The sequence below is a fragment of the Peromyscus maniculatus genome, chromosome 2 (genome assembly GCF_049852395.1).
Source record: "Peromyscus maniculatus bairdii isolate BWxNUB_F1_BW_parent chromosome 2, HU_Pman_BW_mat_3.1, whole genome shotgun sequence".
Lineage (NCBI taxonomy): Eukaryota > Metazoa > Chordata > Mammalia > Rodentia > Cricetidae > Peromyscus > Peromyscus maniculatus.
The window spans coordinates 166,759,739-166,786,500 of NC_134853.1; the positions used below are offsets into that span (position 1 = coordinate 166,759,739).

At 46.7% G+C, this 26,762-nt stretch overlaps 1 protein-coding gene and 1 long non-coding RNA gene across 3 annotated transcripts in view; one reads left to right on the forward strand and one right to left on the reverse strand.

Moving 5' to 3' along the window:
* On the reverse strand, window positions 1-25,589 carry Slc25a33 (solute carrier family 25 member 33). Its single transcript, XM_076565668.1, has 7 exons — window positions 25,342-25,589; window positions 15,437-15,616; window positions 9,128-9,205; window positions 7,390-7,490; window positions 5,636-5,702; window positions 2,198-2,478; window positions 1-463 (listed from the first exon to the last, which is right to left on the reverse strand). The coding sequence occupies exons 1-7, from the start codon at window positions 25,395-25,397 to the stop codon at window positions 264-266; spliced, it is 963 nt and encodes a 320-aa protein (XP_076421783.1). The 5' UTR covers window positions 25,398-25,589; the 3' UTR covers window positions 1-263.
* Window positions 24,916-26,762, forward strand: part of LOC143272069 (uncharacterized) — a 48,947-nt gene continuing 47,100 nt past the window's right edge. Inside the window, exon 1 of one of the 2 annotated variants that reach the window (XR_013049479.1) lies at window positions 24,916-25,041. This is a non-coding gene — a long non-coding RNA (uncharacterized LOC143272069). The remainder of the gene's footprint in view (window positions 25,042-26,762) is intronic. The other variant, XR_013049478.1, reaches the window with a different exon arrangement.

Genomic DNA, 26,762 nt, shown 5'->3' on the forward strand with positions numbered 1-26,762 from the left:
TTCAATTAAATAGCATGATTTAATTTACTTGCTGCTCAATCCTCAATCCTCTTAAGTTAAAAAAAAAGTTATAATTAACTATTAACGTTAATGAATTAAAACCTTCCAGAAACATGAATCCAAAAGGAAATGTCCAACAGGTGTCACGAGCCAGGTATTCTACGGCCTTTGCTGTCTCAGTTTGAACACTAAACATCAACGGAAAAGAAAATCTCTAGGGTTTTCAGTTTTATTCTTCTAGAGCACAACCGTGTGGCCTGTTACTAAGCACGCTCTCCCAGCAGGTACACGATGAACTCATAGGTGGACAGCACAATGGCAGTATTGGGGATCTGCCGGATGAGCTGAGCAAAAAGTCCTCGGTAGAAGGCAAGGTAGCCTTCCTCCCGGAACACCAGGCGGGCCGTCTGCACGAATGACTTGTACTTGGTGCCTTCCTCCCGGAGCCGTGTCCTGATGACCTCTGTGGAGACACAGTGGGAAGAAGTCAAGGCTCTGTTTACTGGGCAGCGTGGTTCTAACCTGGACAGGGCAGTCACATGCCCAGAGGGACAATGAAAGCTAAATTCCAGCAGGGCATAGTGGTGCACAGCTCTAATCCCAGCACTCGGGAGGCAGAGGCACATGCATCTCTGTGAGTTCAAGGCCAGCCTGGTCTACAGAGTGAGTTCCAGGACAGTCACCACTACATAGTGAGCCCCTATCTTGGAGAAAAAAAAGAAAGAGAAGTTTTTTGTTTTTTTTTTTTTTTTGGTTTTTCGAGACAGGGTTTCTCTGTGTAGCTTTGCGCCTTTCCTGGAGCTAACTTGGTAGTCCAGGCTGGCCTCGAACTCACAGAGATCCACCTGGCTCTGCCTCCCGAGTGCTGGGATTAAAGGCGTGCGCCACCACCGCCCGGCTAGTTTTTTGTTTTTTAAATACCACATCCTACTTGGTCTAGAAGATTCCCTCCGATCTCCCTACTCTGTCTAGCTGAAAAGCCACCTGGCCTCCCTCCTAGCACACTGGCCCGGTGCTGCTCACTCCTGCTTGAGCAGACCTCAGAGCCTGGGAGGAACTGCTGATGCCTCTCCCATCATGCCTTTGTGGATGGTTGGGTGGTGCTCCAGAACACAAGGGATCTAAGGCCTGTTCCTGAGACAACGGTGATCTGTCACTGCCGTGCAGGGGCTTAGAAAGCACAAGCTTTTTTCACAGCACACGGAACTGTTCTTTAGTAGGCTAGTGGGGCACCTCACGCTTGCACCTTGGCTACGGGTGCAGCGCAGTGGCAGAGCACGTGTTTAATGCACACGAGGACCTAGCTCAATCCCTAGCAAGAAAGTGTGCCTGGTGGCGCACGCCTTTAATCCCAGCACTCGGGAGGCTGAGGCAGGCAGATCTCTGAGTGTTCAAGGCCAGCCTGGTCTACAGAGTGAGCTCCAGGACAGCCAAGGCTATGTAGAGAGCTGTCTCAAAACAAAAACACAAACACAAAACAACAACAAAAACACTCAAAGGAACAAAAAAGCCCAACTAGTAGATGTATGTAGCACCCAACTCAAAGTAGAAGCTAAACGTTTTCATTTGTCCCCTACCCATAGCTTCTTCAATCAGGGAATTTTAGGTAAAGTCCAGTTTGGGGCTTTTTTGCAAACAGAGGTTCAGTAACCCCGGTTTTGGCCCAGCAAACTCTTGCCACACTGAGGTGGAGCTGAGCCAGGTAGAGGCCAGCGCTCACGTGATGCATGTCAATGCAGTCAATGATGGTGTCACTCAGTCCTGTAGGGACAGAGTGAGCATCTCCAAAAGTTTAGCCTGTCCCTTTGGCTGGATCAGACATGCTTAACCAGTGAAAGTATGCACACACTCCAAGTGACAGTCTCTGGACGTAATCACTCCGCCTATGTCACACACATTTCAGTCTGTGCTACCAGGGCTGTAGGAGTCTACGTACAGTGACAAACAACAAACCCGACAGCTGGGATTTGTTTTGCTTTTGTTTTTCTTTCTTTTTTTTTCTTCAATTTTTAAAGACAGGGTTTCTCTGTGTAGTCCTGGCTGTCCTGGCACTCACTCTGTAGATCAGGCTGGCCTTGAACTCAGAGATCCACCTGCCTCAGCCTCCCAAGTGCTGGGATTAAAGGCGTGTACCACCACCGTCTGGCTCCCCCTCACCACCTCTTTTATTGCTCCAGGAGAAAAGAGTAAAACATACCATGTGGGTAAGCAATACAGGAGGCACATCCTTTAGAAACAGCAGCAGCTGCCATGAGTCCAAAAAAGCCAGAGGAACTTTTCTCATTCCCATCCGTGGAGGAGACGATCGGAGCTTCTTTCAGACACTTCTTTAAACTCTCATAAATAGCAAAGCAGATGATCGTCTCTGAGATCCCAGCATACGAGGCAGTCAGGCCTCTATAGAAGCCACGGATGCCCTCTGTCTGGTACACATGCCGAGCACACTGGAGTGTATTCATCTGCTTGCAGCCTCTCACCCTATCAGAGGGGATCAATGATAGACGCTGAGACACATCACACCCAAGTCACATGAGAAGCACCACGACACAGACATGACACTGGAGGAGAAACCTGTCTTTCTTGTTCTGAGGCCACCTGACCTCTGACCCACCGTTGAGGCCAGTTCAATTAGCTGAGAAACCTGACAGGTCCACAGAATAGATGGCATCTGAAATGACAGTCACAAAGGCTTATAACCTTTGACCCAATTCTAGAAAACACTAATGGAGGATAGCATTTATCAGAGAAAACAGTTGGAACCACTGAAATATCTAAAAACAGAAATAGGTAAGTAAACTGTAGCACATACAAGATGAGTTATGACGGCAGAGATACAGAAAAGCTAAGTAGAAAGCTGGACACGTTTTTAACCCCAGCACCTGGGAGGCAGAGGCAGGTGGATCTCTGAGTTGTGGTCAGCCTGGTCTACAGAGTGAATTCCAGGACAGCCAGGGCTACACAGAGAGACCCTGTCTCAACACCCCCTCCCAACACACACAAAAAAAAGGTTGAGCAAAATTCCACACAAAGTAAAACCCGATGACAAGAGGAAAATGCTGAGGAAAAGGTTGGTGAGGTGTCTTCTTTGGTGTACGGGATTGAACTCAGGGCTCTGTGCATGGCAGGCAAGTTCCGTACCACTGAGCTACCTGCCAGCCCAAGGTACTCCTTCCTAACACTGTTCTCTGGAGTGTGATTTATGTGCATGACAAGGATGGACCCCAGGGACTCATACAGGGGGGAAAATACACACGTATGTATAAATTTATATGTGTGTACACGTGTATATACATATTTCTTCTTAGTTATGGTACACAGAATTTTTAATCTAGGCACATTATCTGATATTTTACTCATTATATACTTTAAAATGTCTACGGATGTATTTATTTTACGTGTGTGCATGTACAGGCATTGGATCCCCTGGAACTGGAACTACAGGCTGTTGTAAGCAGCCAGATGTGGCACAGGGAACTGAACCTGGGTCCTCTGTAAGAGCAATAAATGCTCTTAGCTGCTCAGACATCTCTCCAGCCCATGGTGGTATATTTTGATTCCATCATTTCTAAGGTTAGCCTTAATCTTTTTTGAAAAATGGTAACTCAGAGTGAGCTGACGTTCTCCATTTCTTACCACTCTTCTGATTTTGTCCTTACTTTACAAGGAGAGAAGCAGAAATGCTGAGTCGACTTTTTGTTTGTCTTTGATACATACTCCTTTTTGCCTATAAATCAATGTCCTCCACTTGAGAGTCACTGAAGACTTACTGTTTCATAGAATAAGTGCTGCTCACACCAGAATCATGAAATAATAACTTAAACATCCAGGAGTGATGGCTCATGTCTATAATCCCAGCATTTGGGAAACTGAGGTAGGAGAATGGATGTGAGTTTCAGGCCAGCATGGATTATAGAGTGAGACCCTGTTTTAAAAAAAACAACCAACCAAAATAAGAGACAAGCTGGGGCTGGAGAGATGGCTCAGTGGTTAAGAGCACTGGCTGGTCTTTCAGAGGTCCTGGGTTCAATCCCAGTACCCACATGGCAGCTCACAGCTGTCTGCTATTCCAGTTCTGAGGGACCCTATGCCCTCACACAGACATCCATGTAAGCAAAACACCAATGCACATAAAATACAAATCAATAAACAATAAGAAAAAGAGTCGAATCGCTAACCTTTTGTACCCTCATTGTTTTCTTGCTCCAATCTTTCTGTGCACCTGTCTCTCCTTTCTGTACCCACACCCAGCTCCTCTCGAGAGGGCAGGAGCTGCTGCCGCCGCCTCAGAAGGCTCTCCTGCCACTCCATCCTGCTGAGCCTGTCCTATGGACCCTCCAGCATGCCGGGTACCTCACACCCCTTGTCCCACTAGACTCGAATTCTCTTAGCTCATTGGTTGTAATGCTGTAAGGTAGAAGGCAGGAGCAATTTCCCTGGCAGCCACTGGAACAAGATATGCTCACAATGTTGACAGAGCCCACCTAAATAAAAATCTAAAATGTCCTGAGCACTAGAAAGGTTCTTAATCAACAGACGCTAAACACAGGTGACATGGGGACACTGAACACTTAGTTCTGAGGTGATACTTAAGGCTGCCAGGAAATAAGGCTGGCCAGAAGCTTGAAGCACAACCATAAAGAGGAAGGGACATTCCCAGCAAGGGACTGTACACTCAGGAAGATGGACATGTAGGACACACGTGACATTTTTGGAAAACTGCAAAGGACTGTCTGTTTTACTGTGGAAGTAACTGACCCTTGCTGTAGGATTCTAGCAAGCACTTCAGAAGGCAGAATGGGCTGGGGAGAGTGGGGGTTCAGATCGGGGGATGCATGATCACAGGAGGATGATGAGCCCAGGCATGTCCCTCCTTCACCCTGCAGGGACATCTCACTCTCTCCTCTTCTTAGAGGCAGCTGGAGGAAAGATGGCCTTGCTAGTGTTTCCAGGGTTCAAATTTCTGGGTCACACAGCACAAAGGCTTTTAGAATCCAGGCAGTTCCTTGAACTTAGACTGGGCGAGCCCACATTTCTACTGGAAACCAGCATTCCTTCAAGAAGTATGAGTGTGGGTGACACCCCACAGAAGTAGGAGCTGTGGTTTCACACAAATAGAAACATTTGTCATAAAGCTAAAAAGCGTTTGTTTAGTATCCTCGATTCCTTGAAAATCACAGAAGCCGCTGGCCTGCTGAGAAATCTGATGTTTGTATAAAAGAAGCATTGTTAGTACATCACAATTTTTGTTGTTGTTTTTTCAAGACAGGTTTCTCTGTGTAGACCTGGCTGTCCTCAAACTCACAGAGATCCACCTGCCTCTGCCTCCTGAGTGCTGGGATCAAAGGCGTGCGCCACCATGCCCGGCGAATCAGAGACTTTTAAAATACTGATGAGTTACTTCAGTTGGTTTCCACTTCTCTACAAACCTTTGCTCTATCCAAGGGCAGTGGTATAACCAGTAAGCCTAGCCCCGGGGAGGCTCGAGGCAGGAGGGCTGCAAGTTTGAAGCAGCCTGAACTACACAGAGAGACTCTGTCTCGGTAAAAAACAAAGCCCAATATTTTGTAGGCTTCGCCAGAAAACAGGAAACAAGGCACACCAGGACTCTCAGATAAGGAAGGAACTATTAACTTACTTCCGTTCTAGCTGCATCCTCGTTTTAACCATCCAGATAGGATTCATTAAGGTGTTTGTGACAAAAGCTGGAGGGAGAAAACAGTCATCACTGAGACAGTCAGTGTCCACTGCAGCTGTCTTTACCGCACAGTACCCTGGGGTCAAGCTGCAGCCTGTCTGTCTGTCTGTCTGTCTGTCTGTCTACCTACCTATCTTATCACCTATCATCTTTATTTATCTGTCTATCTCTCTCTATCTATCTATCCATCTATCCATCCGTCCGTCCGCCCGCCCGCCCACCCATCCACCCATCCACCCATCCATCCATCCATCCATCCATCCATCCATCCATCCATCCATCCATCCATCCATCCATCCACCCACCCACCCATCCATCCATCCATCCATGCATCCATCCATCCATCCATCCATCCACCCACCCATCCGGCATTCCCACAGTGCTACAGCTGTAGCTACTGCCATGCATAGCCTTTCCAGCCTCTAGGTGGTGCTGCTAGCATTTGCTTCATTTGAATGCCAGGGCAAAAACATCTAAAATTTCAATTGAAAAGCTTCAGATTCAGATTTTTTTTTTTTTTTTTTTTTTACACTTGCTGATCTCTACTTATACCTAACATTGAGTACGAGTGTTAAGTCTTTAGTTACCTGAATTCAAACTTGGAAATTTAAGGAAACAAAAACTTTAAAACCGATTGACCCCCAGGAATCATTATTTTGGTAAGCCTTCTGCAGCATTTTAACCCTCCAGATCAGCCCCAAATGCCAATGCCCAGCACTCCTCCTGCACAGCGTGTCCACAGTCCCGAGTAAGCAGCTTAATTAGACACTGGAGGACACTGCCTTGAAAGGCTCCCTTGAGGTGTGCTTGCTTTACCCAGTGTTCTGGATTAATGCTGCAATCGTTGCAAAGCTGATTAACAGGGTCAGGATTAGGGCTAATTCACCACGGATCAACCTGTTTTGGAATGGTCCACTCCTTCTCAGGGCTCAGTATTAAGGGGAATCTCTGTTCTTTCGTGAAGTACTTAATTACTTTTTGCTCTGACTAAAAATCATAATCTGGGTTAGTAATTTTATTGAGAGTAACAAAGGTAGATAAAATTGGCGTGGCAATTTCTTTCTGTTGGCAGAGGGCAGGAATTCTAAAATGCTAATATAAATTATCTAAAAATACCTTTAGATTTAAGTGGACAGAGCCCCTAGCAATTCAGGAGCCCATGCTCCTCACAAGCACGCCCTGGGGGAACGTCCTGCCCTGAGCTCTGCCGTCAGTGGAGGGACTTCCTCAAAAGACAGCAGACTGTCTGGAAGCACAAGGCCGAACTTCAGTTCAACCTCAGGCGCCCCCAGCATACAAAGCAAACAGGACAACCCTGTCCTTGCTGCACAGGGCAGATGCACCGCAGGTACCCGGGGAGTCAGACAGAAGGCAGCTCCACTCCACATTAGAGCCCAGGAGGGAGAGCGGGAAGCCGTGGAAACACATCCACATGCCTTTAAAGGAAGCACAGCTGACCCAGGCAGGGAAAGGTGTGAGTCTGGAGGGGAGCAAGAAGCTTGAGCGGTCAGAGAAATCTATTTACAAACTGCTAACAGTCATATTCTACAAACGCCAAGATAAAGCTTTTGGAAAATGATTTTAGGTGCAAAAGAGGCAGGGAGTTAACTTCTAATTCCTGCAAAGAAAAAGAGAAAGCAAAACAACACATGCTTAGGATGTGAGTCTTCATTTCACTCGCTAGGGTAACATACCTGCAGAGCCAGCTGAGAAAATGTGCACAGTATTGCTATTCGGCACGAAAATGCCATTAAATTGCTCTTTGGCTTTGGAGTAACATGCAAAGTACACAGCCCTGTTAGGACAAACAGAGAATGCCATGAAGAAATCATTGTGGCACGTTAAGGTATATACGTCCCTCTGCAACACCTACAGCATGTAGCAGACTACAGAACAGAGTAAGGATCTTCCTAGCTGGCAAGGAGCCAGAGGCTGGACTCACACCCAGGCCTGCCACCATCCCTGAGATGGTCACACCCCTCCAGAAATTAGTAGTGACAAAAGTGTCCAAGATAATGAAGTTAAAATGAGATTTTGGTAACACATATAAAATTATAAAGGTCCATCCACATTCTTTATTCTGGATAAACGTTAATCATTTGAGTAGAAATGTATCTTGTCATTTTGAGAGGTAGAGTGTTTCTAAGATACAAACTTGCTCCACTTGTCTTGCCTTGTGGTGAGCACACGTGTGTGCGGACTGCACTCTGGCCTGCCTGCAGTTCCTCAGGGGCCACAGCAGGAGCAGGGCTCCATCCCTGCAGTGCAGGAGAGATGCTTCTTTCAGCCTCTGATGACCAATGGATCAATCACAGAACCTGTTTGCACCTTAGGATCCTAACTAGTGTGAACAGGATCCAGGAGGCCACTGGTTTAGACTAAGCTCTGGCTCTAGACGCCAATAGGACAGAAAATGGAGCTGGGAGTAATCATTTGTGTTGAAGTTCCCAGTTCTGGCTACCAAGCCAAGTAATCTGGCCTTCCTGTAAATCAGGGTTAGAGAAAAGCAACTGGGCCCACAAAGGGACAGTTCCAGTCACCACAAGCAGGCTCCCTCTGCTTTAGTCCTTCTAACAGAGGAGCCTGCTGTGAACCAGTGATTTGTTTTTCTATTGTTCTCTCTGTTCTTCCCCTGTAACTCTGAGATGTATGACCTTTTGATGTATACTTTTTGGTCCCTGTCTATGCTTTTTACAGCCTGTTCTGTCTAAACAAACAAACCCACCAATCTTATTTTTATAGAATAAAGCACTGCTAGATTCCAGAATAGAAAAGGCAATTAAAACCTTTTTACTGTATTGTTAGGACTTTGGCCTGTGACACACACTGCAACTTGTCTATTTTACACACACAGTTCCCTTCTCTGTTAGCACTGCCCAATAACTTCCTGTAATTCGGAGACACTAGCTATGCATGGATAATGAGCTCTTGAAAAGTGGCCAGTATTTTAACTAATTAAAAAGGTGAATGGAGCCAGCAGCTTAATGTGCTGGGCTAGTACAGTCTACAAAGTCTTTAAAGAGAATTAAAAACCAAAGATGTAATGTTCTAGAAAGTAAAGCCCAAGAGACTTTTAATTCCTTCAGACTAATGTCCTGAGTCACCTGGACATCGGCTGAGAAGGCAGATACTAACATGGATCTGTATGCACCATAACACTGGGGCATTTCTACATCTAGGTACTGACCACACCATGCTCAGGGTAAGAAACTCTCATGTAGAGAGATCTGAGTGCTCATGGTGGATTTATAGATCCACCTGCCTCTGCCTCCCGAGTGCTGGGAATAAAGTCATGCACCAGCACCGCCCGACTATGGTTAGGCAATTTTAATATAGAGGGTAAAGCAGCCATTAGCAGTGTCACCCTGGGCAAGAAGAGATTCAGCACTGCATGCTGATCTCGGGGAGCTTGCTCAACAGTTAAGTACTTACCTTGATGGTGCAACTCCCACCAAATTTGGACCCAAGCCTCTAAAAAGTGACTTTGGTCCCTCCTTTTCCAGGATCGACCTGAATAAGAAAAGACATAGCTTTAACATCCCCGAGAAGCTTCAGATGGGGTGGTTGGGTAAGTGCCTACCTAAGGCACTTGAAGCACATGAAGCCCAAGTTTGATCCTCAGCAATAAATAGGGTGTGGTGGTACACACCTGTAATCACAGCCCTCAGAAGGTGGGAGCAGGAAGATCAGAAGTTCAGAGTCATCCTTGACTACAAAGAGTCTGAAGCCAGCCTGGGCTACACAAGACTGCCTCAAAACAAAACTAAGACCTTTGAGCAAGGCCCATCTTGGTAATAAGAAGCCAACCTTCACACCACCTCCTTGAAGGAATAAAATTTAGGAGCCCCTAGACTCTCACTTCCCTCTGCTACAATGTAAAGCAGGCTGCATATCAGACAGGAACGCTACCAAGAGTAAACCCAGAACTGCAGTCCGTCCGGGGAATCCCTGGTCCTGTTTCTCAGTTACTCTCACTTCAGTGTGAAATCTCACTTCCTCAGGAGGCTGAGGCAAAAGACCACATGTTCAAGGTCTGCCTAGACTACACAGTGAGTTCAGGGCCGTGAGCTCCCATCTCAAAATATATAAAGTTCGAAAGAGTGGGGGTGGGGTGAGGACGCAAGCCAGTGGCAGAGAGCACTTACCTTGCACACGGGAGACTCCAGTTGGGGTCACAGTTCTGTTTCCCCTGCAACCTGGGCCCGGCTACATCAGTGTGATTTATCATTATTTCTGGAGGCAGCCTCACTATGTAGCCCAGGCTGGTTTCTAACTTGCCAGCTTCCTGCTTCAGCCTCCTAAGTTCTAGGATTACATGTGCGTAACACCTCATATTTAATAGATGAAATTTCTTTTTTTAAACTTACTTTGTGGGGAGGGGGTGCGGGGGTGTGGTGGGGAAAAACATGCACACAAGTGCACGGAGGCCAGAAAGGGTGTTGAATCCCGTTAAGTTGAAGCTACAGGCAGCTGTGAGTTGCCCAGCATGGGCACTGACATTATGTCTCTGGAAGAGCAGCAAGTGCTCTTAACCACTGAGCCACCTCTCCAGCCCTGAGATGAAAATTCTTGAACTTGAAGACTATACTGTGATTTTGAGGATACTTTGTTTGTAAGAAATAAATAGTAAAGAGTTAAGGGTACAGGGAAAAGCATGATGCACATTTTCAAATGGTTCAGCGGAGTGTATATATGGATACAGCGCCCAAATAAAAAAGCCATGACAGCAAAGAAAGGTGTAAGTCATTTGTGCCATACCTGTAAATTCTCTATTATTTGAAATTATTTCAAAACAAAAGGTTATCTTTAAAAACCACAAGAAATCTTCATACAGATCATAAAAACTGAGACCAAAATTATAGCACATGAAGTTTATAAAAACCGAGGGTTAGGAGACAGTTCTTGGGCTTCTGTCGGCACAGTGCTTCAAAATGAAGGCATGGCGTTTCAGATAAGAGTCACAGTGGCCACAGGTAAAGCCCTGCCTGGGCACAGAGACACAATTCAAGGTTTTCAACGAGAAGCTTCACTTTTATTATCTTCCTCAAAGAGGACTGTTTCCAAAGGCCGAGCTCCTAGAACAACATGTCTCCAGAAGCACCTTGAGGTGACCTGCACCTGATGACACAGCGAGGCTCAAGATTCAAATGCTCTCCTTCTGACAGCCACTTAGTGTGGACGGCAACTGTGGTCTGCAGGGATGAGCACTATGCAGCCCAGAGGCCCCTTAAGAAGCTTGAGGGAACCTCTGGCTCCAGGAAGCTGGGAGCCCTCATCCATAATGTAGCAGGGAGTGCGTGTCCTCAAGTGACTCCCGCCTTTTAAGAGCTGAAGAAAGACAGTCTCCATAGCTACGCCTTTAACAGTGGCAACAAGTCCAATCTGTTACATAAGCTGCACTTCTGCCCTGTCAGGGGGTGCATAAGTTCTTCTGGAACCGTCAAGTCCCCGCCACATGGCACATGTCAGCTTTGGAAGACCAGTGCAGGATCCAGGCTGACCTTCCCACAAGCATGCCACTTTCACACTGGAAAACAACTGTGCAAAAGCAATCAGACTTGCTTGGAGTCCTGCCTCTCCCCAGTCAGACCTGAATGCACAGGAGAGGCAGGTATCTCATCAAGCATCTACCAGAGCAAGGCACTTTTGGAAGACGGATGTTAATTTTCAGATTGAAACAGGGGCTGGAAAGCTGGCCCAGGGGTCACAGTCACCCACTGCTCTTGCAGAGGTCAGGCAGCTCCCTTCCCAACAGTCTGTAACTCAGCTTCAGAAGAGTCCACCCCCTTCTGGCCACCTACACTAGTGTATATACCCATCTACAGGCATACACATTTAAGCTTTTTTTTTTAAAGATTTATTTATTTATTATGTATACAGTGCTCTACCTGCACACCGGAAGAGGGCACCAGATCTCATTACAGATGGTTGTGAGCCACCTTGTGGTTGCTGGGAATTGAACTCAGGACCTCTGGAAAGACAGCCGGTGCTCTTAACCTCTGAGCCATCTCTCCAGCCCACATTTAAGCTTTTTAAAAATAATTATTAAAAAATCAAATAAGGTACCTCAGTAGTTCAAATCTTCATTTGAAAAAAGGAGACACCTGACAAAACATTATTTTTAAAAATTATGTGTATCCATTGGAGGTCAGAGGTCGATGTCAGGCTTCTTCCTCTTTTGTTCTCCATCCTTTTCTTCCCTTTTTCTTTTTTTTCTGAGACAGGGTCTCACTCTGTAGCTCTGGCTGGCCTGGAGCTCAGAGATCCACCTGCCTCTGCCTTCTGAATGATGGGATTAAAGGGGTCACCACATTCAGCCCATCTATTGAAACAGGGTCTCACTAAACCTGGAGCTTACTAACTGTGCAAAACCAGCCAACCAGCAAGTGCCAGGGAGACTCCTGTCTCAGCCCTGCCAGGATTACAGGCACATGTACATCGCCAGTCCTGTTTTTTTAGAATTTTGTACGTGTGTATGTACTTGTGTATGAGCACATGCCATGTGTGTGCAGTGCCCGAGGAGGCCAGAAGAAGGCATTACATTCCTTAGAGCTCCCGATGAGGGTGCCAGTAACTGAACACAGGCCCTGGCAGAGCAGGTCAGTCCTGGCGGAGCATGTCGGTCCTGGCGGAGCAGGTCGCTCTCTGAAGCACTGTCCAGGCCCACTACCCCACTACTAGCTTTGTAAGTGGGCGCTGGGAATCCAGATGCAGGTCCTCATGCTTATACGGAAGGCACCTTACTAGTCGACTGAGCCATCTCTCCAGGCCCCGCCTATAAGTCATTCTTTCTTTCTCTTTTTTAAAGTGTGTGTGTGTGTGTGTGTGTGTGTGTGTGTGTGTGTGTGTGTGTGTGTGTGTAAACTGGGCATCTCCTACCATATGGGATCTGGGGATCAAACTCAGGATGCACCCTCGTTCCTTTTCTTTCAAAATAACTTCATCCATTCTCCAGCAGTGCATATATTTTCCTAATAAGTTAACCTCAGACACAACAGCAATTCATATTTTGAAGCCTTGTACACAAGCAATTTGGTGTGACTTTTATAACAGCAGTTACAGGAGCAGAGCAAGTAACAAGCAGCTGAGTTTTAAGTGAATGACCACGATACTCATCTGGGCTTTTGATAACCAGTGTCTCCTAGAATTCAGAACAGAACCCAGGATGGGCCTTGTAGTGGAGAGAAAAGGTCTGGGGCTTGTCCTTGGTTGTTGTCTCTTTCACAAAGAGCCCTTCTGGCAGAGCACCACCCCTGGGCTCGGCTCCGGTGCCTGAGTGGGCAGCAGCTCTCGTCACTGACCACACCACCCAGGGCAGGCAGGACACTGTCCACTGCTTTGGGATCTTAGTAGCCACAGGGATATCCACATGGCCTGAGGGATGCTTCTAGGATGGGAACTGGAACTCACTGTACAAAGAGACTCTACTGCCAACTTTACCTTAAAAAGCACAACAAAGTACTCACTGTAAGACAGCAGCTGCACACATGTGTCTTCATGTGGGAGGCCAGTAAGCCCTCCATGACCAATACTAACCTGCCCAATTTCACAGGATCATGTGGTTGGTTCTGAGTGTTTCTCTAGTCACACACAATATTCTAAGGAGCCTGAGGAAGCGTTATTGATAGAGTGGAATGAGAGTGAGGAGACAAAAAAGCATGTAAATAGGTACCCATCACTGCTGGAGGAGGCAGAGAGGTGCTGGGGGTAAGGTAGGAAAGCAGAATAGTGTGGGGACGCTCCATTCAAATAACTAGGTTATTCAAATAACTAGGTCATGGAAGGATATTCCTGCAAAGGTGTCAAAACCATAGATAATGTCCAGAACAAGGAACTTGTGCTAGCAAATGTTCCTGTGCTTTTATTATTTATTTACTTTTGAGACAAGGTCTCACTGTGTTCTGGAACTCTCTATGTCGAACAGGTTGGCTTCAAACTCACAGAGACCCACCTGCCTCTACCTCCTGAGTACTGAGATTAAAGGCGTGTGCTACAATGCCCTTTCCTGGGCCTTTCAAGGAACAAGGGAGCTGGAGGGGGACAGTGCAGTCACAGGAAGGCTGAGTGAAGAGCCTGCAGGATGGCTGTAAGCAGGACTCCGGCTGCCCTGCTGAGCAGGGAGGAGGGTGGATTGCTACCTCAGGCTAGCCCAGCTAGGATGCTAACACTGTGCACAGGACAGCACTGGAGGAAGCCATAGACAGCAGTCAGGTTTCTCTATTTGGAAAGCAGAGTTGACAGGACTGACCGAGTTGAGAGGTCTCCAGAGTGACTCCAAGGTCCCAGAACTCTAACTGCACAATGAAGTTGCTTTAACCCAGCAGGCTCTGGGCCCAGCAGAGCAGGGAGCTCTGGTTTGCTCCCATTTTGTTTGGGGCGGGTAGAAAACTCATGCTGAACACACAGGCAACAGGGGTGGGTGTGAGAAACGCCATCACTCGTGATGACTAACTAAATAAGACCACTGAGGGACAGCTGTCATTGAGGGAGCCCTGGGATCCCGCTGTGGCAGGAAGAGGTGAGGTGGTCTGGCAGCAGCACACAGCTAAGGAAGCAGAAGCAGCAGCCAGTGAAGAGGCCCAGGCTCCTGGCCCCTCTGGGTCAGCACCAGCTACACCGCTGCTCTCAACTGTTCTAGAAAGAAGGGGGCAGTGCTCTACACATGACTCTGGGTACCCACAACTGCTAATCTGCATGTCTTCCTTTCTAAGATGGGAGCAGCTCGGTCCACATGCTAATTCTCTAGGGCTGTTGGGAAAAACTCAATAGAATCTCTTCAAAACCTGAAAGCCACTAACGACAGCCCAGGTGCAGGAGAATCCTAAAAAGGTACATCACAGGCTAAGGAAACACAGCTTGAGTGAGCAAGACAACTTCACGGACCCTTTCTAACATGGGCAGCGCCATTCAAACAAGAACGTGGTTTACATTTCGACATGAATCCATAGGGATATCCATGGGGAAGTGGCAGTTTGTGACTTCATAGCCATTGACTGTATAGGTCTGTGGTGAAGTGTTGGTTTGTGTGTGGTGTGGAAGGGGTTCCCGTATTTTCAGTGACCAAGCGCCCTTTGCCTTTGGTTTCCACTGTAATGAACAACTGTTGGAGGTGGAGCTCCTGGAGATAGGAGAAACTAGGGAAGGAGGGGATGCATTCCACAAAACCTGCAGTACAGAAACGTTTTCATTCACCTTACAGACTTAGCCCTGTACATAGCTCCTGCTTTGGGGTAATGGTTTCTCACGCAGAGTAGATGGTAACTGGTCACCAGTTATATGGCAAGTCTGAATGAAGTTGTTCATTCTGAATGCTAGTGAAGTAGCCTGATTACCTGCTTCCATCTCACTATGGCCAAGACACTATGAAAGGTGTCACTTGACACCAAGCAGGACCATGGCTCCCGTTTGTCCTCACCGAGATCTAAGCTGCCTCCACATACCCCGGCCTGGTCTTCCTGTACCTATCGATAACCACCTGCTTTCGGGACCACTCCCTTCCTCAGTGTCAAAACTGAAAGCCTATCCTTCTGGGCAGTCCGATGGCTCAGTGGGTGGGATATTTGTCACCGAGCCTAACAACCCGAGTTTGATCCCCAGAGCCCTGTCTTCCACCTGCATGCTTCGGCACACCACCCATTCCTTGCAAAATAAGTAAGAATCGAATTCTTCTATTCGGACCCAAACTGTGTAACACGAACAGGCAAGTGGCAGGGGAGGGTGCATGACTGGGACCACACTTACTTCAGAACCTGTAAGAGTCCAGGTGTCACAGACGTTGGTCTCATCACTCCAGCTCCACTGATGGTCCCCAGATGAACTTGAGGATAATACACCGTTCGAAGAGCTAGTCGGGAAGACTGCAACCTCGTCTTAATGACTTCTAGTGGACATGTGAAAATAGCACCAACCGTGCCCCCGCACCTGCAGGAAAGAAGCCACAGCAGGTCAGAGGGCAACCAAGTCTTTGCAGGAAACGTGATCGCTATCTAGCCTTTTCCTCTTTAAAACAGAGTGCCTGCATTCATTTAATACAACTTACAAGGGAGTTAAAAATGTCAGCTGAGCTTCCAGAACTATAGAGAACCACCTCACAATGACCGTGAGTGCAGACGCCACTGACCACTTGAGACAGTTTGGTGCCATCCCTCTGTACCTCCACACAGTTCTCAACCAGTTCCCACCATGAGACTCAACATGAACTGAACAGTCAGAAAAACATATTGCTGCACATTCAAGCTAACAGTCAGGTAACTCTACTAGCTTGAAAATCTATGTTTATTACAACACAGACCTTCTAACATGGACACTACAGCACATTTTCAACTAGTGAAACCCTCTTTCCTTCATTCACGACTGACTGGCACACACTGTTTTCCTAGCTACTGTCTCTCCAGATCATCCCTCTAAGTCAATCACTTCAGTTCAGCCCTTCACAGTATGTTGATAGCAAAAAAGTTCTTGAATTACTTTTTAAACTTTTTTTTTTTTTTTTTGTACAAGAATTGAAGCCAGGCACAGGCTAGGCTAATGCTCTATCACCGAGCTACAATCTCAGACCTTTTTATTTTATTTCAAGACAAAGTCTCACTAAATTGTCCAGTCTGCAGTTCTCCTGCCTCAGCACCCCCAAGCAGCTGGATCACAGGTGTCACCACCACACCCAACTTGGACACCTTTCTTTGGACAGCTCACTTATTTATCCTGAACTACCCATTTCCATCTTCTCTTACCTAATACTATCTACAAAACCATGCTGGGCGGGCTAGCTGTAACAAACGATGTCAGGGGCCATCTAAGGTTACCATCCATACAACCAGGGCTTTCCTTCCTGGAAATCATGGTCCTATAGCAGAGCAAGTCTCAGGTGGGACCTGGGGTCTCACTCACCTTTGATCTGTGGCTTCAGGGCCAAACAAGGTCACAAAGGGCAAGTGCTCAGCCAAGGACTAATCAGCTGAGAATTCACAGAGAAAGCCTTTCTTTAATTATTATTACTGCATTTGTTGGGGGTGGGAAGTGTGCCACAGCATGTGTGGAGGAAAGGGAACAACTTGCCGGAGAGGGTTCTCTTCTTCCACCATGTGGTCTGGGCACTGAACTTGGGTCATCAGTCTTGGCAGCAGGTACCCACAGCCACCAAGCCATCTCGCCAGCCAGAGGGTACATTTTAGGGTGTAAACACCTGGGGAGCACTCACTCTGCCTTTTACTCGCTTGCACTAGTCTGAGAACTCCCAGCATGCGAGCATATGCAGAATCTTACATTAGCCTCTATACAGCACTGAATCTAAATGCTGCAAATCTAGAGAGTAACACGACACTGAATCTATACTCCCAAAAGAGAAAAAAGCAAAATCACCAGGTAGGACTTAAATTAGGGACCTAGGGCCAGCAAGCCGGCTCAGCAGTGCACAAAAGTACGTCACACAATCCTGATGACTTGAGTTTGATTCCTAGAATGCTGCTGCTTCTTCTTTTTTAAAGCTGGTTACAATCCTAACCTCGGTCCCAGCATCCTATACTAAGATGGTGACAGACACAGGAGAATCAGCCTGAAGCTCACATACAAAGGGCAGTAGAAGAAGTAACAAGACAGACCAAGCCTCAAACACAAAGTGGAAGGGACCAAAGTTTGGTTCTCTGGAAGAAAGGTATGAGCGCTCTCTCTCTCTCTCTCTCTCTCTCTCTCTCTCTCTCTCTCTCTCTCTCTCTCTCTCTCTCTCTCTCTCACACACACACACACACACACACACACACACACACACACACAATTTTTTCAAGAAATGTACAGAGAGAAAATTTTATTTTATTTTACTTACAATCTTTACAACTTAATTTATATTTTATGTGTATTAAGAGGTTAATAAAACTACACATAGCATGGGTGGTGAGATGGCCCACTGTGTAAAATGTTTGCCTCACAGCCGGGCAGTGGTGGCGCATGCCTTTAATCCCAGCACTCAGGAGGCAGAGGCAGGTGGATCTCTGTGAGTTTGAGGCCAGCATGGGCTACAGAGTGAGTTCCAGGACAGGCTCCAAAGCTACACAGAGAAACCCTGTCTCGGAAAAACAAAAAGTTCGCCTCACAAGTGGCCCTACTAATGGGGAGGCAGACATGGGTGAATGCACAGAGTTCACCGGAAGCCAATGTAGCCAAGTCAAGGCACTTCAGGTGCTAGGTCAGACTCCATCTTAAAAAAAAAAAAGTTGAAGCCGGGCGGTGGTGGCGCACGCCTTTAATCCCAGCACTCGGGAGGCAGAGCCAGGCGGATCGCTGTGAGTTCGAGGCCAGCCTGGGCTACCAAGTGAGCTCCAGGAAAGGCGCAAAACTACGCAGAGAAACCCTGTCTCGAAAAACCAAAAAAAAAAAAAAAAAAAAAAAAAAAAAAAAAGTTGACACACATACTCACATACATACACCCACTACATATGGAGAGATGCAAGAACATTTTAATCTTAAGGCCATGTGATCAAAATCTGAGACCACTATTGTAGCCTTGGTTCCTAGCCCAGGCAATTCTGCCTCCACTCCAGTGACATCTGGCAATGTCTGAAGACATTTTGGGTTGCTGAAGTGATGTTGTTATAACAGGTCAGTATGCTGCTAAACATCCTCAAATGCATAGGACAGAACTATTAATCACACTGCCAAAGCTGCAGAACTCCATTCTATACCAGCAAAACACACAACCCGTCTTGGAGGCGTGGTAAACAAGGTGGTATTGCTGGCAGCCTCCCCTCCTCGGTCCTAACCCATCCACTTCTTAAGCCATACAGTATGAATGGGATCAAGGCCATTCTAGTTTTAACTCTGACTCATTTAAGCCCATTAACATGATACCATCCACTCTGCCACAGTCTGTTCAGAGAAGAGCATGTGATTTGGCCCAAGATCCTCAGCATCAATTCCCTTAGAGCAGTGACTGGTTTAGAGATGGGTGTGTCTCCAAGCTGGTCCCATAGCTGAAACTCAAGACCTGCCCAGCAGTGGGAGAGACAGAGAAGTGCATGCAGGTGAGGGGACCATGCACATGTCACTGGGAGGCAGCGCAGTCAGGGCTCCACAGTGACTGTGGAGCAGTTCCCGAAAGCCCTCTCCTCAGCCTGCCCTCCCTCTAGAATTCAGGCGCATGCGCCAAGAGCTAACCAGTGGAGGGTGGTTTTCTATTGCTTACAGCTACAATTCCTCCGTTGACACTTCAGCTGTCAAGGAAGCCCATAGGGAGGACGTTAACTACTGCAGACAACCTTCAAAGGCGCTCCTGTGGAGGAGGACACTACGTTTCCAAAGTCTACATGGAAACCTCCTGGCCGTGAACTTCATTTCTCTCCCAGGGTAAGTTTGCACTGGTCAGTAATGCCAAAGTCCAGTAAAGTTCTCTGGGAGCAATGTTCTACTGGGAGCAAACGTGGAAGGATCTGAAGGCGGCAACACAACGCACTGAACGACTGTGATTTAAGATTCCTTTTCACTACCTGTTCTCTCTGATATACAAATATGCTTGCAGGCATCTCTCTGCTTGCTCCCACTCTCCCTTTCAGAGTTGAAGTAGCACTTACTGCACAAAGACACATTTAACCTTTACTTTTTTATAGCCACATGGCCCTTGCCTCATTTCCCCAGGGCTAGGCACCTCTCCTCCAGTTTCGGATGGAACTACTACTACAAAATATACACTGGATTTTTCCGCTCTTCTTGAGGGATCACAAAGTTACATACAGTTTTAAATTATGCACATAAATTACCTTTCACCTCAGAATTTCAAATAATCAGAAAAAAAATTAAACATGTTTCCAGTAAAATATGCTGTTTCCTGAGCATATACTCATTCACCTTAGGCCAATGTGTTTTTTACAAAAAAAAAAAAGTTTTTACTTTTAAAACATTACATTTATTTATTGTGTGTGCGCACACTACACTGCTCATGTGGTGATCAGTTAGAGCTCTCCTTCCATCATATGGCTCCCAGACACTGAACAGAGCTGGTCAGGTTTGGTGTCAAGTGCCTTTACCATCCAGCCATTTCACTGGCCCATAAACATTTATGACATTCATTCATTTAATGTGGGGTGGGTGGGTGTGTTGGTGTGCATGTGTGGAGGTCAGAGGGCAACCACAGCTTTCTCCTTCTGCCATGCGGGGCTCCAGGATTGAACTCAAGCTGCCAGGCTTGGCAGGAAGCGTTTTGCCCCCTGAGCCCTCTCTCCGGTCCTAATGTGCCACTTATTATCAAAATCACTACCAACTAGTGGTGAGCTGGTTCCCATGCTCATGGACTATACATGGGTACAAAATGGGCTCTCCCAACAAATAATACCAACAGGAACTTTGCAGCCTTAGGAGCCTCCTAATCTTTGGCAATTCAATAATTTTCCTTTACTAAGAAAGTTACTTCTGTAATCACTATTTGAAATACATTAGCTGCTTTTGGCATACACTTTAATATTCTGGAAAGTTTATTTGAATATCTGACATAAGGCTTATGAGATGTCAATTATGTAAATTGTATATTATTTCATTAGGGCAAAACCAATTTTGGATGTTGTTGATTCTCTTTTAGAAGATACATCCTTTATTCCATTTCACTAGGAAAGAAAATTTAAATAGCACCCCTAAGGTTGGAGAGATGGCTCAGTAGTTAAGAGTACTTGCTTGTTCTTGCAGAGGACCCAGGCTCAGTCCCCAGCACCCACACGGTGGCTCCTAACTATATAACTAACTCCTGTTCCAGGGGATACAATATCCTCTTGTGCCTCAGTGGGCACCAGGCATGCACATGGTGCACATACACACAGGCAAGCAAAACACTCATACACACAAGACAAAAATAAATAAATCTTAGAGGGGAAAAAGCATCCCAAATGAAGAAGAATCATATCTTTCACAGATAAGAGAAAGCTAAATTAACATTACCTTGAACCAACATAGTTTCAGCAAATATTAATGAGTAACTCAGCAATAAAGTGCGGTTTCTCTTTATTTAGGACAATTCAGACCACATCAAACTACAACCAAGTTAAGTTAGTCAATTGTTTAATACTGACTGTCAGGTGTAACCTGCCTGGCACCACACGTGGAATGATCTAGTGAAGAAAGCTTATGGTACCTACCTTCAAGAAACTTCCATCCTATGGGGCATTCCCCATCAAAACAAACAAACAAGTAAACAAAAACCTCAAAATCTTTTCATGTATACAAATACAGAAATTAAAGTCAATTTATATTCATAATGGTATATGCAGTCTGATAAAAAGTATTACTCATTATATTTGTTTAATCAGAATTCCTATAAGCATGTGCTGTTGTTTGGTTTCTATAGTTCCCTGGGTCCACTGAGGACTTGTATGCTAGCAATGCTTCACACTGAGCCTCAGACCCCAGGTGAGTTCTGAATGGTCTCCACACTGTATCCCTAGGTAATGGAACAGCCATCTCTGTACTGCTTCCAAGTAATCAAGTTGGCGGAGTGCCAGAGCATACCTGTCAGCCACTGCCAATGATCTGTGGGAAGACAGTAAATTCTGAAACTACCATATTCCATTAAAATATTTCTTTGGAGCATGCTGGGGATTAAACCAAGAACCTGGGGCCACAGTCATACTAAACACACATTCTACCAAAAAATACTGAAAACATCTAATTCAGATTGTCAATCTAAATCTACCATAGCTTAATCAAGCTGTTCCAAGCAGATCTAATCACCACCTCAGAAGTAGCATGGCAGGCAAAGGATGTCATTAACTCTAAGGCATAGGTCCCTGAGGTCCTTGAAGGCAAAAATCAGGTCTTACAAGGAAGGGCCACTTGAGAGCGCTCTGGCCTTTTTCTTGATGGGATGGGTTAAGCCACAGAAAGGAATGTAGGCTGTGGTTGTTCTGAGTAATGTCTGAGTACTCTCTTGCTTTAATAACACCGAGGGAGGAAAGTAGAGACCCTAGATGCTGTAACGATCCTTCTGTATGCTGTGAATACGTATTACTCTCATTGGTTAATAATAAAGCTGTTTGGCCTTAGCAAGGCAGGATAAAATTAGGCGGGACAATCAAACTGAGGGCTAGGATGAAGAAGGGTGGAGTCAGTAGAGATATGAGCGAGCTGCCCAAGAAGCAAGATGCCAGAGGACCAGTAAAGCCACAGGCCACATGGCAATACATAGATTAATAGAAATGGGTTAATTTAAAAGTAGGAGCTAGTTAATAATAAGCCTGAGCTATTGGCTGAGCATTGTGTAATTAATATAAGCTTTTATGTGTTTATTTGGGACTGGGCAGTTGGGATAGAAAAACTCTGCCTCTGTTTACACTTAAGAGACACTCTTAACACCAAGAATGAAGCTTATTCATGTAGAAGCAACACACACTAAGAGGCAAACTGAAAATGCGGAGACCAAATGCCTTAAAAATGTTTTAGTTTGGGGCTGGAGAAATGGCTCTGTGGTAAAGACTACTTATCATTCTTCCAGAGGACCCAGGTTAAATTACCAGCACCCACATGACGGCTTACAACCATCTGTAACCCCAGTTCAAGGGGACAGGATGCCCGCCCTCTTCTAGCCTCTGATTGGCATAGGGCATACATGTGATACACAGATCTACATGTAGAAAAAATACTCACACACATAAAATAAAATCTAAAAATATTTTGACTCAGCAGCTGTATTTCCACTAATTTATTAAAAGGAAATAGATCTTGTCCACAGGTAAGGATATGATTTTTTTTTTTTTGGTTTTTGGAGACAGGGTTTCTCTGTGTAGCTTTGCGCCTTTCCTGGAGCTCACTTGGTAGCCCAGGCTGGCCTCGAACTCACAGAGATCCGCCTGTCTCCGCCTCTTGAGTGCTGAGATTAAAGGCGTGCGCCACCAACGCCCGGCAAGGATATGATTTATAATGGATGAGAAGGAACAAAAACTGAAAATTAGATGTCAGTGTATTGTGGAACTTGCTATAAATTATGCCGACATCTTCTGATCCGCGCTCATAGGCCTTAGAAACTGAATTTGCCTTCATTGTTCTCTCCAGAGTCTGGCACTGAATATTAAACAGATTCACTAAGAATAATCTGTATTCAAAATACACTACCACGATCATTCACTATACCATTAAGAAAGCAAAGCTAGACAGGCAACATGGCTCATGCTTGTAAACCTAGTGTTTGGAAGGCTGAGGCAGGATTGCAGGAGTTTGAGGCTAGCCTGGACTATACAGTGAATTCTAAACCTGCCCACACAAAATAAACAAATATAAAGAACACAATCCTATTTATAAAGTGAGTATGAAATACACTGGGACCTTTTCCAAACTGCTTATTTTCTAGATGTTGGTCTGAGGTGGTCTTTCTTTCTGCTTTCTTCTCAAAGAGCAATAGCTATACTGAAAACCTGACTATTATATGTTAATATAGAACTTTCTCCTTTGGCAATAACCTTTGGAAATCATCTAGAAACTTGGCTCTTCAAGAAAAAAAATTAAAGACTATAAACTTTTTTGGTGCAGTCTTTATTTTTCCAGGATCTAAAATCAGTGTTCACTGGCTACATTAATTGATAAACCTGTTACAACGAGTAAAAATCTTTGTATATCACCAGCACCTGGTGGTACACATCTTTAATTCCAGTGCTCGTGAGGCACAAGTAGAGACAGAAAATCTCTGTGAGTTCTGGACCTTGTCTCCCCCCCCCCCAAAAAAAAAGATAAAAAATAGTTTGTACTGTTATTAATTTGGGATAGCATTAAATGTTTGAAAATATAGCCTCCAGTGACTATCCAATAGACAAGGGGAACACAACTGATTTTTACAAGCAAGATCTCTGACTTCTCAAAGGCACTGAACTTAGCTCCCTGGAAAGAGGCCAGGTGAGCAACAGAGGAAAACCTTACAAGGACCCCTGGGCTGACAACTTTTAACTACAGCCTGGGCCCTGTTGATCACACTCAACTCCTGTCATGCTCTACCTTAAAAGGGACAGAAGTATTTTAGGCTAAAATCCAATTAGTACTCTGAAAACATCCTTTTGACGGTTCATTTCTTCTCTGCAAGCACGGCAGACTGCTAATGAAGGAACTGGAGCTCGTTAAGCACTGTGGCTTCAGGTACAGCCCTAATAAACTTCCTGCACCTTAATGAGTCCTGGAAGCCGCACTGCCCACTGCAGTACTCTCCGTCAGAACGGAAGAGGCTGGCAGCCAGAGGGCACTGTCAAGTGTTTACAGGGAGATGCATCCCGACAAGGCCATCAACTACAGCGGGCCTCACCACAGGCCACTCTGGAACTCCTCCAGTTAAGAGCGTGAACACATACAGTGTAAGAGACCACCTCAGGAAAAAGAGCATGTAAAAACCCTCACTGATTATAAACTTATTTTTAAAAAATTCTCTTGGCTTTAAAAAGATGCCGAAAGCATTTTAAATTCCCAGGCTTGACAAATTTTCATGGAGTGGTCTACTAGGGTGCCTTCTCGAAGGGAGTGTCGATGAACACTCGGATGAAGGACAGAAATTAAATGAGGAAGAAACTCCTCCTGCCTGAGCACAACCACCAAAGCTATTTGTCTGGAGAAGGTAACTGCCCGTCATGAGTAAAAGCACAAAGACGCCAGAAACTTTCATCAAGATTATTTTCTGGGTCATTCTTCAGCCATTACTTGTTTAGTATAAGGAACTGTTTAGGTGATAAACAGTCCAGGCCACAGATGCAGAACTCCAGTCAAGATAAAACACAGGATAAATGTTACGTAAAACACTCTACACTTAAAATTGTGCTAAGTCAAGGAGCTTCTCAAGACCCCAGGGCTAGGGAACACAACTCATAGGTAGTCTGCCTAGCGTGCGCAAAGCCCTGGATTTCACACTTAGCAGCACATAAAATCCAGGCTCAGTGGTCCACACCGGTAACCCTAACGTCACTCGTGATGGAGGAGGCAGGAGGACCAGAAGTTTAGAATCATCCTCAGCTACAAAACATGAGAACTGGTCTCAAAAGACAAAACAAAACACCAGCACCCAAAGGATGCCGTGCCACTAGCAGCTATGACAAAAGGAAAAAAAATACGAATATTTTTTTTAAAAAAATTAACTTCTGGGTTTTTCAGGGGGTTAGTTCAACTCCTATTCGTAACCTCGTACCATGTGTCCCTGCACTGAAAACCACTGAAGGTGCTTCAGGATCGACTAGCACAGACCTGCCTTCCGAGGTCCCCATTTTCCCTCCCACGTGGTGCAGGCCAGCATCCGTTCCCCCCGCACTCCGCAGGCCACGGCTGCGTGCGACACCTGCTAGCAGCCCTCTGACCGTGCGCAGTGCCTCCTGCGCTACCCCGGGATCTCCAGCATCCGCACCTCTGAAGCGGTGAGTGACTGCAGCGCAGCCAGGGAGCAGAAGCACCGGGCTGGAGCCGCAGGGGCTCGACGCGATCGCCCCTGGTGACAGTCACACCAGCCAGGAATTGTTCAAAAGGAACAGGGCGAGGGGCGGGCGGTGGGTGGGGGGATGGGAGCGCGGCCGCGCCGGGTGGGAAGCCAGCGGCCGTGGGGACGCCGAAGCCCCAACCCTCCCGGGCCGCCCGCCCTCGTTTCACCCCAGCCCGCGGAGGGCGGGGAACGCGGCACGCCGGGGCGGAGGAGAGCGCGGCTCGGGCCCGAGGCTCACCCGCCGGCGAAGAGATGAAGCAGCGTGTTCTCCTTCTGCTGAGCGCCCGTCGCCATGGCCGCGCCGGCTCCGCGGCCCGCCGCAGCCGCTCGAGGGACGCGCGAGGTCTCGGGCTCCGCTGGCCGCGCTGCCCTCCCTCAGGCAGCCGCCGCCGCTCCCATGCGCGAGGGAGGCCCAGGCGCCCGGCTCCCTCGGCGGCGTGGCGGCCGGCCAGTCAGCGGCCTCTGCGGCGCGTCCCAGCCGCTAGCCAGAGCCCGGCGCGCGGCCGTCACGTGGCGGAGGCTGGGCCGTGACATCACGGGGCGGGGCGAGGCGGGGGTGTGGGCCCGGATCTCGTGTGCCTATTGGACGACAGGTGGGTGTGGGCGTGGCGATCGCGTAGACGAGGCTCGCCAGGCTAGCGAGTGGATGGCTTGAAAACCTGCCCAGGCGGCTTGGTCCTTGTAGTCAGGGCCCACGCTCCAGGCCTCGCCTAAAAAAATAAAATAAAATAATAAAGAAAAGAAAAAGAAAGGAGGGAGGGGAGAGAGGGGGGAAAAGAGAGAAAGAGAGAGGAGAGAGAGAGAGAGAGAGAGAGAGAGAGAGAGAGAGAGAGAGAGAGAGAGAAGTTTATGTATGTGAGATTTCATTTTGAGATAGTCTTACTGTGTAGCCCTGGATAGCCTGGAATTGCCATGTAGACCAGGCTAGCCTCAAACTCATATTTGATCTGCCTGCCTCTGCCTCCTGAGTACTGGAGTTAGAAATGGGTGCCACCAGGCCTGTTGTTGTTGTTTTAAGACATGGTCTCACTATGCTGCTCTGGTTAGCCTGGAACTTTCTATGTAGACCAAGCTGACCTTGGAGTCACATTGATCCACCTATCTCTGCCTCTCCAGTGCTGAGATTAAAGGTATGCACTACTGCCAGGCGGTGGTGGCCCACGCCTTTAATCCCAGCTCTCAGGAGTCAGAGGCAGGTGGATCTCTGTGAGTTTGAGAGCAGCCTGGTCTACAGAGCAAGTTCCAGGACAGTCAGGGCTACACACAGAAACCCTGTCTCAAAGAACAAAACAAAACAAAGGGTTTGCACACCTACCATACCCAGCAGTCTGGGGCTGTTGGGGGTGTTGGGGGCCCACACACGCCACCCTGCACGTGTGGATCCTAGGAGTTGAACTCAGGTCATTAGACTTGGCTGCAAGTACTTACCCTGAGCCACCTCCTCAGCCCACTGGATCTTTTTAAGAATTTAATTTTGCAGTATTTCCATATGCAAAAAGGATATAGAATATATATTGTATCTCACAGCTCTGAGCTTAAGAGGAAAAAAACTCCCAAAACCCTGGATCTAAAGAGCCTGCCCTCCTCCAGCACACCCTTACTTAGTATTTTGATCTTTCTATAAATAGCGTTATATTTGTTATGTATTTTTCAGTGTGA